At 36.9% G+C, this 13,855-nt stretch overlaps 1 protein-coding gene across 1 annotated transcript; it reads left to right on the plus strand.

Annotated features, from left to right (window-relative positions):
* The first annotated feature begins 851 nt into the window (after positions 1 to 851).
* On the plus strand, positions 852 to 4,983 carry LOC103946494 (xylan glycosyltransferase MUCI21-like). The gene is made up of 3 exons (XM_009357203.3): positions 852 to 1,056; positions 1,519 to 1,575; positions 3,668 to 4,983. The coding sequence occupies exons 1-3, from the start codon at positions 852 to 854 to the stop codon at positions 4,981 to 4,983; spliced, it is 1,578 nt and encodes a 525-aa protein (XP_009355478.1).
* Positions 4,984 to 13,855: the final 8,872 nt, after the last annotated feature.

Below are 13,855 nucleotides of genomic sequence, written 5' to 3' on the forward strand. Positions count from 1 at the left end.
AGTATTTTAGATACACACAAAAATTCTTAGATGAGTCAATTACAATCACCCGAATGTATTACAACTTGAGCTAGAGTTGATGTACAAATATCTAACTTTAAGTTTTTAGAATTTTATTTTAATGTTAGTCGCGAGCATCTAATGGGAAAGAAATAATTCAAATTAAGTTTTGTCATACTTCTTAAAAGAGTACCAACTGCCAAGCCAATGCAAAGTCAATCTATAATATGTAATGTCGTCTAGTTTCAAGGACACAGCTACGGAATCCTTATTTGTCTCTCGACATTGGTTCACGCAGCCACTATACTTTATATTCAACTAGATTCTCAACCTTTTTTCAGTTATCTAGACAGGATGCCTAATCCAACAATATTAAGGTTTCACTAAAATAAAATAAAAACGACTGCAAATAATTGACTACATTCATATATAACATGTTGCATTATTCTACGTATTTATTATTAATTAATTATTCCATGGACGCGACCGCAAATAGAAAGAACCACCTCTAAATCAGCAGAAGATCATATAGGGAACACTATTGTCAATGAAATAAAAATATGTGCACATTTTTATCTATGTATCCTTATTTTATTGTGACAATATATCATATGATAGTGTACTAGTATCATGTAAGTTGTTCTCATGATTTAGCCTTCATTTGTTGACAGCACGTACCCTTTTTTTTTTTCTTATTCCCCTCTCTCTCAATCTCTCTCTTGTAGTTGAAGCTATATATATGAAGAAACATCTTCTCAATCAACAGACACCAAGTTCATTTCTCTCTCTCTCTCTCTCTCTCTCTCTCTCTCTCTCTCTCTCTCTAAGCTGTTATTTGCATAAGGAACAATATGGTATACTATAAGAGATACCAGCAAAGGAAAAAAGGGGAAGAGGATGAAGAGTGTCAGAGCATTCTAATGGAATTTTCAAACTCTGGTTTCTACAAAAGAACAAGGCCCAAGCTCCTCACTTTCGTCTTCCTCTCTCTTCTTTCTTGCAGCTTCATATTAGCCCCTCATCTTTTCTACCCTAACACCACTTTCTCTCTATTACGTAAGTTTTTCTCTTTTCTCTCCCATTCTGATGTTTTCTTTTGCATCTTTAAGTTTTTCTCGTATGCTGAGATTATTAGTACCTCATATGTAAACCCTAGCTTATATAGTACCCCAATTGGGTCTCCTCATTTATATGCAATTGATTTTGAGTTGGGTGTTCTGACTCTTTATGGTATCAGAACCAAGCTATTCACGTGTCAATCCCAATAATTTATTAGAAGAGCGCTTTCACATGGCCTAATCCCCCCTCTTTCCGTCTTCAAGTACCCTTTTAAGATATAGCCATAGAAAAAGATTTGATTTCCAGGTTGCCTTTGAAAACTTCTGCAGTTTTTCTGAGAGTTATCTCACATAGGGAAAGTAATAGATAGACTCTATATCTATTGCTACTTGATTTTAAGTTGAATCCTCTAGTTTTTATTTTCCACTATATATAAATATGCACCCTTTGGTTTTGTAGGCCTTGGTGCTCATGATATGGTTGTATACGCTCCCTTGGGTTCTTCAATCGCCAACGGTACGTAGAGCTCTCTGCTTCTCAATGGCTTCTATTAGGATCGATTGTTTGTGTTTTTAATTTGTTAACAAATACCTTGCAAAGTTTTATTAATTAAACAGTATTACTATCTGTAATATGTAGTGCACTGCTAAAGGGTTGATTTTTTATTGCTAAGTAACAATAATACTCGAGTTGATACTGAAAAACAGATAAAATAACGAGTGTTATTGCTAATTACTAATAGCAACTCCTAATAAAATAACATAAAAATATAATATGAAACAATATTGATAAAATTTAAATTCTCTGCTTTTTAATCTGCTATCTCTCTCTTTCCTTGTAATTTTTATTGTAAGGGTGGAACTCATACAGGGTGAATGGTCAATTCGATCCCAAACCCTACATTCTAATTATTATAATTAGTTTAGTCAATTTATAGTTAATTCAGCTCCAGTTGAACCGCCACAAGTTTATATTATCCAGTTGCTCCATTGATCATCAGGTTGAAGTCAAATGAATGGAGCCTGCAAGTTGAGCATGCCAGTTGAACCCGCAGCCAGTTAAAAAACGGTGTTCACCTCATAAAATATGTAATCTCTACTAATTAATAAAACACTTATTGTCAACAAAAATCCTATGAAATTACTAGTTTAATCTTCTAGTTAAACCATAACATTTAAGAAATATAGGGCAAAAATGTAATTTCACACAACCAAATTTTGCTCTTTTTTTTTTCAAACTCTCACTTATATGTGATCCTAACATATCTCTAATTATAAAAAAATAAAAATAAAAAAAATAAAAAGTAAAAAAAAAAACTTCCCACTCCCACATTCTCTATCACTCCCTTCCTCTATCTCCTATTTCAAAAACAAAAATAAAAAATTTTCTCACACACTTTGTGTTTGCCCATATACTAGTATTATGTAAAGTAAATGAAAAAAAAAAAAAGGAGGAGGATTCTCTACCCTCCTAATTTCTCTACCCTTCCATGCCCTCCTATTTGAACGGTCACGCTTAAGCCACGTCAACATCTTATATTGATTTTTTTTATAAAGATAATAAAACAAAAACAACGTGTGAGATGAGAGAATGAGAATAGGAAGGTAGAGAATCATCTTCAAAAAAAAAATAATAATAATAATGACATTGGATTTATAAAAAAAAAAAAGATATCCAGCCATCAATATTGTGTACAAATAGAATCACTCTTAAAATTTAATTCATGCATTTCTATGGATTCATACTCTAAATTAGATTTTAGCATCATGATTTATAATATTAGTTTTGTAAATAAATTGACTTGAAATTAGGTGTGCTTTTAGGTTATGGGGTTGATTATATCAGGTTTTAACAAAGTTAGTTTGTGCATGGTTGATTATTTTAGAATGAGTGGTTTCATGGTGGTTTGGTTTTAGGGTTTACGAATGTTTTTTTCTTTGAGTTGTGGTAGACCTTCTAACTTAGGATTTGCTTGGGTCTCGAGTTTGGGCGGAGCACAAAATTCGGGGCTAAATCCTAAAGACTCGTTTGGTAGGCTGATTAGGATAAGTTGTGACCAATTAAAATGGACTTAAGTCCAGTTTCTTGTTTGTTGTATCAAAATATGAGATTAACATGACTGTATATGATTGATTATGAATCCACAATACAAATTTTGTCTTACAAGTCTTTGCTAATCCAATTTTATTCCTATGCCCAATCTCATCCAGTCCATCAAACAAGTCCTAAGTCATAAGCAATTATATTGATACAAAATATTTTAAAGTTGAAAATGATAGTAGAAAATAATTTAAAAATGAGTAAAACTAATAATCATACTACAGCTCAATAATTTTTTTAATTATGATAAAATAAAAACTACAACAAAGAGAGTTTTGGTTTACAGAATTACTGAACAGAAACTACAATGCATTGTTTAATCCAGACTGACCTATCCCAAAATATCAAAAATATGAGAAAGTAATTGCCATTTGTAATGACACTAATTAGTATGTAAAACTTGCTTGACTTGGGTGTATTAGTGTACTTGCTTATTTTCTCACGTGACTCTTCTACCTTTTCCTCTATCTGCAATTACTTTAAGTAACTATATATGTTGCGGGTGCAGGAACTATACTTTGTGATAGGAGCAATTTTCGATCAGATGTTTGTATCCTGAAAGGAAATGTAAGAACACACTCCGGATCCTCTTCCATCTTTGTCTACAGGTCTAGAGATAAAAGTAATTTCACATTCTATCTTTCGAGCATCGTCGAGGAAAATGAAGAGGAAAACGGGGAATGGCTTCAACACGAAAAGATCAAACCGTATACTCGGAAATGGGAACCAAGTACCATGGCCACCGTCACTGAATTAGACCTCATTGCAAAGAAAGACGATACTCTAGGGATGCAACATCAGTGTGACGTCCAACATGATGTTCCGGCAGTGTTTTTCTCAACGGCTGGCTATACTGGCAATGCTTATCATGAGTTCAACGACGGGATTATACCACTGTACATTACTTCTCAAGAACTGAGAAAGAAGGTTGTGTTTGTCATTCTTGATTTTCATGACTGGTGGCTTATGAAGTACGGAGACATTCTTTCACAACTCTCGGACTATCCAGTAATAGATTACAGTGCAGATACGAGAACTCATTGCTTTCCTGAAGCCATTGTCGGTTTGAGAATTCACGACGAGCTCACTGTGGATCCTTCGCTGATGGAGGGACATAGGAGCATTTTCGACTTTCAATATCTTCTAGACAGGGCGTACAGGCCTCGAATTACAGGTCTAATTAACGAACAAGAAGCAGAAGAGAAACTTTCTGTTTCTGTGTCTCCTGCATCGGAAGGATCCATAAAAATCAAGAAAAAACTCCATGAAGCACATCAATTAGAGAGGCCTAAACTGGTGATCGTGTCTAGAAACGGATCAAGAGCAATAACCAATGAGGACTTGTTGGTGGAAATGGCTGAGAAAATTGGGTTTGAAGTTGAAGTTCTGACACCTGATTCGAGGACCGAATTGGCAAAGATTTATTGGGTTCTTAATTCGAGTGATGTCGTGATAGGGGTTCACGGTGCCGCCATGACACATTTTCTGTTCATGAGACCTGGCTCTGTGTTGATCCAAGTGATTCCTCTTGGAACTAGTTGGGCAGCAGAGGCATACTTTGGGGAACCTGCAAGAAAGCTTGATTTAAATTACATCGGCTACAAAATTCTTCCCACAGAGAGCTCGTTGTACGACAAGTATGGTAAAGATGATCCTGTTCTTAAAAATCCAGCTAGTGTAACCAAAAAAGGTTGGCAACACACAAAGGAGATTTACCTTGAAGGTCAAACTGTGAGACTACACCTCACAAGATTTAAGAAGCAGTTGCTTGGTGCTTATGACTACACCACTGAAAGAATGACTGAGCATTTCGAACAACAATAAACTAGCGTCAATCATTTTGTAAGTTATAGATTCATACATATGTGGTAAAAATTGGTGAACATGTATAACGTCGAGACATTAAGGATTGAAGAAGGTACCTTAAAAAAGTTTGTATATACCATGAAGTTTGAGGCAACTCTTTATTCGTGTGAATAAATATTTCTTCTGACTTTGTTATTTATTTATACTGTATTTAAGAGAACCCCCAGCTCGTCAAGGGCTGCAAGGCAATTTCCTCTCCACTGCTCACTGGTGTGTAAGGCCTCACTATATGATCGATAAATACTATGTTTCCTCCATATCCCCCGAACGTCCCTCCCTCCATCAGATGATGACCTCTTAGGGAATAATATTTGGCTATTCACTCATGAGTAGGAACTCTTACTCAAAATTCTTCGTGTTCAAAGTACAAAGCATTGTGCTTATGATTAGGACCGTTTGTATTATGAATCGCTTCGTAAAGAATCGCTTCGTAAAGATCATCTCTACAAAAAATTAATTAAAATTTAGGTAGATTAGTCAGTCTATTGTAAAAAATACAAAGACGGGTCTGTAATGGTAGAAGAGCCAGAAATCTAGACAAGGAGGCGCCTTTAAGCCATACAAAAGAAATTAGACAAAATAATTGCCGCAAATGAAGCAACTCAACACTTGCAGGCCCAAGACCAGCGCGAGCCTAACGCACTCCAAGCCCAACGTGAGCCCAATGCACCCTCGGCCCAAGGCCAAGCAAGCCAGACTGCATCGCGCCCACGTGCCCTGCACGTGGCTTGGCCTGTTTCCACAGCCCAACCCACTCTCGCTGTCACCACGGCTCTCAGCCGTGCCAATCTTACCTTGCTGTTCCTCACTAAGCCAACTTTCCCTCCACAGCTCCCAACTAAGCCTCAAAAAAGCACATGAGGAAACATCTAAGGATAACGCAATACTAAAAGAACGTCTGGGAACAGCTCATTGCGTTCCTCACTTACACCCCTATGCGGGTCCCACAAGCAGTTTAAAGTCTCAAGCAGATCGTCAACAAGACATCACAGGCTGAAGATTATTTCAATTGTTCAGCAGTCCATCTCTCCTCAACTGCACTCACAATAACGACTTCCATGCTCTCCAGTACGAGAGGGTAAACTAATTCCCTGACACCCATTTAAGTAAGCTTTCTAATGCAAGAGGGTAAACTAATTGCTCTCCAGTGTGAGAGGCTAAACTAATTCCCCGACATCTATCTGGGTACACTCTCCAGTGCGAAAGGATAAACCAACTCTCCAAAACCCATCTGGGTCTATTCTTCAACGGAATAGGGCAAACTGCCCATAAATTTCCACACAACTACTCATTTTGATGTGATTAGTTAATGATTTTCATATTCCACATATCTTTATCATGTTGTGATACAGGCCACGCAGCTCAAATGATCGAATACTCGAAGACCAGCTAAGTAGCAAATGGTCAGGGGCAGCAACTGACGAAGAACTCAACAGCACGATGCTAAGAAGCTAAACTCATGACCATAGTGACTACATGGGATAGTTAGCTTTTTTTTCGAAGCAACGGGCCCAACCGACAGTTTTATGGCTAAAAGTTTTGCAAAACGCTTCAAGCAAGCAAAGTTTCAAGAAAAGCGAATGATAAACTTATAAGCGTGAAGAAAGCAGTTTATTAAATTTCTAGCAAATTGATAAACTTATAAGAAGGCGCCAAAATCCGACATAAACTAAATAGAGCAGACTACTTATTAAGCAGCTTGGATGACCTTGGGCTCTCCAGCAGCCATCCTGCCCTCAACAGCTACTTCGCACTCTTCGACATTTCATCTTCAGGAGTTCTGATCTTGGCATCTCTATCCTCGATTGCTCCATCTATGGTAGCTAAGAAATCAAACTTAAGCAATTTCCTCCTTCTTGGCAAGTAACACAGACGTGGCAGCAGTAGAAGAAACATGTTTTGACCCCACTTTTCCAAGTGACAAACTTTCCTTCCCTACTTTTCGTAATGGCGAGTCTTTAAAAAGCCGATCCAGACTTAGCTACAATTGGATACTTCACTCCATCTCCTGACCCAGACCTAGAAACAACTCAATGTCAAGCTTTCCAGAGGCAGCCGAAGGATTTCTTCTCAACTGAAAATGCAGTAAGCAAGCTAACATACCAACACTGCACCCCAACGCCTTAAGACGAAGCCTCAGCCGTACAGTTTCTTTTGAAGCAGCCAAGCCAAGCAGCCCAAATCGTGTCCCATGCCTCGCTACTTCCTCGGCCCATGCGGAGCCTGCCCTTGGCTCCAATCATACCAAGCAGCAGAAGTTGTGGCACTTGCCGCACCACTTCCTCGCCCCATGCCGAGCCAACTGTTGGCCCTTACCAGCCGACGTACTGCACCACCCGATGGTTGCCCCATAGCATCACTACCCAAGAAAAAGACAAAGAAAATTAAGTTTTTTCTTACCGTGGTGCGGGGCGAAAAAGACAAAGAAATTATTGGAAGATAGTTCTTTACACGGGTAGGCGAAAGAGAATGCTAGGGGAGGGGGAACATATGTTCTCTAACGTTTTCTCTTTCTTGTAAGGATAAATAATTACCCTTCGAAGTTGACTTAATCCCCTACTTAAGGTAGGCTTAAATAGGCTTTGGTGGCAATTTATTTTCCTTTCCTAGAAGAATCTCATTCCAAGTCAAAGTAGGAGTCTGCATCAAATGAGGAAACGATCTTATGTTTCCCTAAGCAGTTGGAGATCTATACACCTACTGCCCTTTCTTGTGAGCAACCCAACAAGTGTGGAGGCACTCGTGGAGCCAAAAATAATTCAAAAAATTATGGAGGCGATAGGTGCACTTTTGGTTTAAAATATGAGATTACCCTCAAGGCATACTAGAATTCCCACGAGCATGCAACGGACAATAAATCAAGGACAAGTCAAAGGTGATCAATATGGAATATTTCATATTCCTCTTATCACTCCTCATCAATCCCTTATTGATTTTACTCAAAAGGTAACTCCCAATACTTCCTATTTAATTTAGGAATAGTTACCATGTTAATTGTAAGATATCATTTCACATAATATCTTGCAATTATTCACCTAATACACCATATGTGGCCGATTTCTCTCTACCAAAAGGGTCAGCCACACTCCTATAAATACCCCTCTCATCCCACTAAAATACTAAGTCATTTGCTACCCACAAACTCCTAAATACATTATTTTCATAATTCTAACTTTGGCATTGGAGATTCTTCAGTCAAAGCCCCCCATTCATCATGGGCGCGTGAGGCTTTTGGCCTTAATTGAGGGTGTTATTATTTTGCAGATGCATTTTTGTTAAAGGAGGAGATAGCGGAAATTTGCATCCACATTAGTTTTTTATAGAAAGGAAATTAGAACAATAAAAAAGGGAGCTTGGTTATATGGTTAAAAAGAAGATAAAAATCTGAATGATGTGGCATACGCCAGCAAGTCTCGACCCCAGGAACATTTGGAATAAAAAACCCATTAACCAATGAGCCACATGCTCATTATTGTAAAAGCTTGTAGATAATAAATATAAAAGGATAAATTCCAGGATAGGCCCCAGCTTATGCTAACCTCTATATGGCTCTGTCACTAGTCCATAATGCTTTTAACAATGTTGTTCAACTTTTTTTATACAATTTGATGACTAAATGACCTTAGTTTTAATTGATTTTTTTTTTTGCAGATGTAACCTTTATATAGTGATTTATAATATGAACAGTTTTTATCATAAACACAGAGTTCTATAAATGGGCGACAAACAATTTTGAGTAGGAACTTCTACTCATCCGTTGAGTAGCCAAGTCCTGATGACCCAAATTCAAAAGTACTACTTCCAAAAAATTCTGCAAGTATCCCCATAAACAAAAGCTTTTTCTTATACTTTTTTTCTAATTTATTTTTCTAAGTATGCATTATTGTTTTGAGAGTAACCAAATATGCATATAGAATTAACATGTGACAAAAGTACCAGAAAGAGAGATAACATGCCTCATAGGCCTCTGAGATCTTGAATTTGGCTTCTACCTCTTTCTCGTTAGGAGGATTTTAGTCACTAGTCAAGGTGTCATTTCATGGTCAGCCTCCTATATGCCTTCTTTAGATTGTCTTCCATAACATTTTTGTTTACCTTCAATACTTCATAATAATCCACCACATCTTCTTGAAATACTATTATTATAAATTTATTAAAGAATATAATAAAAGTGAAATACTCACCTTGATGCTCACTTTGCTTTAGAGGTATCAACGCATATAGAGCATAATCTAATAAACCAGAGAGGTTTATGAGCGGGAAATGGGGAATGTTGGTGTGCTTACTTCGTATTCAAACAATCCAAACTGTCTACTTTTCAAATTTTGGTTCATAGATAATCCTTGCTAAATATTGGTTAAATCGAAAATGATTGTGTGACCAAGGAAATTGATTACTACTGAAATTTCTTGATGAGAATCAAATAGCTAAATAGTTTCATAATGAATTAATTTTTTCACAAGGATGATCTATAAATCGATTTTTAAAAATTAGACTATTTGGATCAATTCTAAAACGATGAGGAGTGAGCCCACAAGACACTTTCTGGCTTTCAATTATATAAGAGCATAATTGAATAAAACTGCTTGACTTGGGATCGTGGTTGTGTCTAACATATAATAAACTTGATGAAATTGATTACTTTATGATGTGTGGAACACCACAACATGTCGTGCTACTATTGATCATGGTATAGCATGATATTTACACAAGGTTGTTGTAATAGAGCCTTCTTTGAAAACCATAGTTGATAAGTTTTGTGTTTACAATCTATACTTACAAGCTCTTCTGCAAAGGATGATTAGTGACTATAGAAATTCCATGATCCCAAGTCAACCAGTTTGGAGATTCGATTATTTCAAAGCCACGACATTTGTAAACTGGAAATCAAGTGTAGAGCTAAAAGATACACTGAATACAGTGGCGGAGCCAGCATGAGATCATTGATTGTCCTTGATCTAAACAACTTCAAAAACCTCATGTATATTTGTTTGTATAATGTATTTGATCCCTATAAACAGTCAAGGCAAACTAAATTACAACCTCATTCTCTTACTTCTTCAATTTTCTTTTATCATATTCTTCAAAAACCTCATTCTCATGTATATTTGTTTGTATAATGTATTTGCATCCACCCTTAACATGCCTCTACAAATAATAATAGTCGTTGGTATATTTTGGCTTAAGTTTTCAACATTTGTTGGCAGCCATTGGCAGGTGCCTATCAGGTGCTCCACAAAATGGCCTAATGAAGTTTTTTTGTTGATATTATGACCCAATTTTAAAATCCTACCACTGCCAATGCCTGAATGGTTTGATATACACTTGACATGGTATATACAGTTACATGCTATGGTAATGGAAGTTGGATAAATATCGTTTGTTGTCGAAATATGTACATGGTGTTTTACACTTGCAAAAAATGGTTTAGTTTTACCCAAAAGAAATAGTTTAAGAATTGTTCAATCGTTTTTTCTTTTTCTATGCCGTCAGCAAATTCTAAAACAATGGAACCAACTAGTTTCACACTAGGGAACAACATTTGGAGCAACAATCCCAACAGTTTGGAAGATATCTTAAGAAAAGGTTTTAGCACCGGTGTATCCTATATGTACTCTGGTTTATTCGAAGTATCTAACCCTACTATCATTATGCCTTTGAAATGTTACTTGGTTTAACTCTATTTGTGACTTTTTCTCTTCTGTTGGACTCTCTATCTTCTTCGGTAGATAATTGATCATCTTCAAATCCCATGGCTCAACTTGGACAAGCGATGGAAACTACCATGCTGGAGTATGGTAGGTGTAGAGGGAATTTTCGGTGGAGCAGTAAAATGCATAGAGATCAGAAAGAACACCAATGGTAAAAGTGATCTGTTGGGCCGACATTGACATTGAGAGACGAAAGTCATGGGTGAAAATGGGATTAGATGCTCTAGTAGCCCTAGCCATAAACAATGGATACTAGGCACCGTGCATATCAACCCATGCAGTGTTGTAGCTAACACATTAAGTATCATGCCTAGGGAGTATGTTCGCAAGAATAAAACTCAAAGGAATTGACAAAGGCTCGCACAAGTGGTGAAACTTGTGGTTTAATTCGATGCAAAGCGAAGAACCTTACCAAAGCTACGTATGCAATTTTGCAACCGTAAAGATTGCGATTTTCATAAATTTGAAAAGGAATTCAATACCATTTGAAGTAAAAATTTCCTGTACTCATGATCGTAGTTTTCATTGGATGTATGTAACAACATTTCCTTGAACTAATGTTGATAGGTTTAACAATTTTCATCGCATACTCATTATATGCACACCATTGTATGATTTTGTCTCTTAATTCTCTTTTATTTAGAGATTTTAACTAATCAACAATGATATAATGATGATATAATAAACATTGATCAAATCATTTATGCAACCAAATGTCAAAATATGCTTATTTTAGCTAATTGCCTTTTTATTTATTCAAACAAGCGGTCACAAACAATCATAGGTGTTTAAAACTTTGAAGGGTGGAAAAAAAAAAAAAAATCTGTGCAGAAATCACTTCAGAAAAAAGGAACCATTATCGATTAAATCTGAAGTAAGATTTTTTTTCCCCCTAATTAGGAGCCTTGTGAGGGTAGGAGGGCAACTTTATTGATTAAAACAATATTTGTTTCAAAAATGCAAAGCTATTGTGACCTATTTTATCTGACAGAGGAAGGGGGCCGGCGGCACATAGAGAGAAAAAAGAGAGAAATGTGTTTGTAGAGTTGTGTAGAGGAATGTGTGTTATTTCCCCTACGCAGTGCCTTTATTTTTAGTAATAAGAGAGATAAGAAATCCTTCTCCTCCAAGGAATACAAGTCCTAATAGGAAATAATAACTAAAATCAAATCTAATCTAGGATTTACAAAATCACACTTAAATAAGAAGTTTACAACATTCCTTCTTGAGTGTGTAAATACTCAAGTAGATTCGGCATCATATAGAGGTTGAGGAAGTCAACTCGTCGGCACTGATTCTGGGTTGGAACTTGCATAAGAAAGTAAGTTTCACAAAAAACCCTATGGACATGGTAAAAACCCAAGTAAGGACAAAACACATAGTCTAAGGAAAAATGCGTAAGAAATGCAAAGTTAATGAAACGTCCATGGGACATCATCAGGGATATGATTACCCCAAAGTGGGTGCTTCATTAAAACCTAGTTAGGTAGCAAAAACCCAGTGGGAAAAATGTTCCTAATTGTAGGGAAAAAGAGTACATTAAGATCAAGCAAGTATACTTCAAGACACTCCCCCTAAGTTTGACATAATTCCAAAGAGAACTAGCAATGTTACAACTCAGAAAGTTTATGCATACCAATTCCTTGAACAAGCTTCTGAAATGTCGTATTCGGTAGTGATTTAGTGAAGAGGTCAGCCAGATTGTCTTGTGAACGGATTTGCGTGACTTCAATTTTTTGATGCTCTTGTTGTTGATGTGAAAAGAAAACCTTTGGTGCAATGTGCTTAGTGTTGCCTCCTTTGATGTAACCCTTCTGAAGTTGTTCGTTGCATGCTTCATTATCTTCATAAATCATCGTCGGGACATCAACGACGGGGTAAAGATCGCAGGAGATTCGAATATGGCCCGCAACTGCTCTCAACCAAAAACATTCCTGAGTTGCTTCTTGTAAGGCGAGAATTTTAGCATGGTTAGATGAAGTGGCAATTAAGGTCTGTTTAGTTGACCTCCAAGAGATTGCAGTGCCCCTAATGGTAAAGACATAACCCGTTTGAGAATGTGCTTTGTGTTGATCAGATAAGTATTCTATGTCAGCATAACCAACAAGGCGAGAATTGACTCGAGATAAGGGGGTGCGGCATCACTCGAGGATCCGTAAAGATAGAACAAGCTCAGATTCGTAGTACCCTTAAGGTAGCGGAAAATGTCTTTAACACCAGTTCAGTGTCTGCGTGTTGGTGCATTACTGTAGCTTGCCAAAAGATTAAAAGCGAAGAAGATGTCGAGTCTAATGCATTGAGCTAAGTAAAATAAAGCGCCTATCACACTTAGATAAGGAACTTCAGGCTCCAAAATCTCTTTATCCTTATTAAACGACCATAGAAGTACTCAAAGGCTTCGCCTTATCCTCATTAAAATGCGTAACACCTTTTGGGTGTAGTTCAATTGATGTACTAAGATTTCTTCCGAACGATGCTCTATCTCGAGACCGAGACAATATTGAGTCTATCCTAGATCTGTCATCTCAAATTCCAACTTCAGGTGCGCGACAGTTCTCGCGAGCTCTTCAGGAGTTCCGATGAGATTTTTGTCTTCGACATATACAGTAACAATCACAAAACTTGAATGTGACTTCTTAATGAACACACAAGGGCATAGTTTGTTGTTCATATATCCTTGACTAGTCAAATACTCACTCAGACGATTATACCACATTCTTCTGAATTGCTTTAAACTGTAGAGTGAACACCTCAGCTGAATTGAGAGCATGTTTCAGGGTTTGAAAATATTTGATCCAGTCAATGTAAGTCCTTTGGGAACTTTCATATAAATTCTTGTACCAAGATCTCTATAAAGATACACAGTTACTATGTCCATCAGCTGCATACTTAGTTTTTCGGAAACTAAACTGATAAGGTGTTGAAAAGTAATCACATTCATAACGGGTGAATAAGTTTTGTCATAGTCAATCCTAAGACATTGTAAGAAGCCTTGATCAACAAGACAACCTTTGTAATGCACAATTTCATTCTTCTCATTACGCTTCCGAACGAAAACCCATTTATAGCCAACGGGCTTCACATGTGGATGAGTAGGAGCTATATGTCAAAACACCTTA

This window comes from the organism of the source record quoted next, unplaced genomic scaffold (assembly GCF_019419815.1).
Source record: "Pyrus x bretschneideri cultivar Hongxiangsu unplaced genomic scaffold, Pyrus_bretschneideri_v1 Contig9, whole genome shotgun sequence".
In the NCBI taxonomy this organism is placed as follows: domain Eukaryota; kingdom Viridiplantae; phylum Streptophyta; class Magnoliopsida; order Rosales; family Rosaceae; genus Pyrus; species Pyrus x bretschneideri.

What these genes read in the sequence shown, in the direction of transcription:
- LOC103946494 (XM_009357203.3), top strand. Translation starts at nt 852, where the DNA reads ATGGTATACTATAAGAGATACCAGCAAAGGAAAAAAGGGGAAGAGGAT. An exon ending in CACCACTTTCTCTCTATTAC is followed by an intron (nt 1,057 to 1,518) that starts GTAAGTTTTTCT and finishes TTGGTTTTGTAG; the next exon opens with GCCTTGGTGCTCATGATATG. An exon ending in GGGTTCTTCAATCGCCAACG is followed by an intron (nt 1,576 to 3,667) that starts GTACGTAGAGCT and finishes TTGCGGGTGCAG; the next exon opens with GAACTATACTTTGTGATAGG.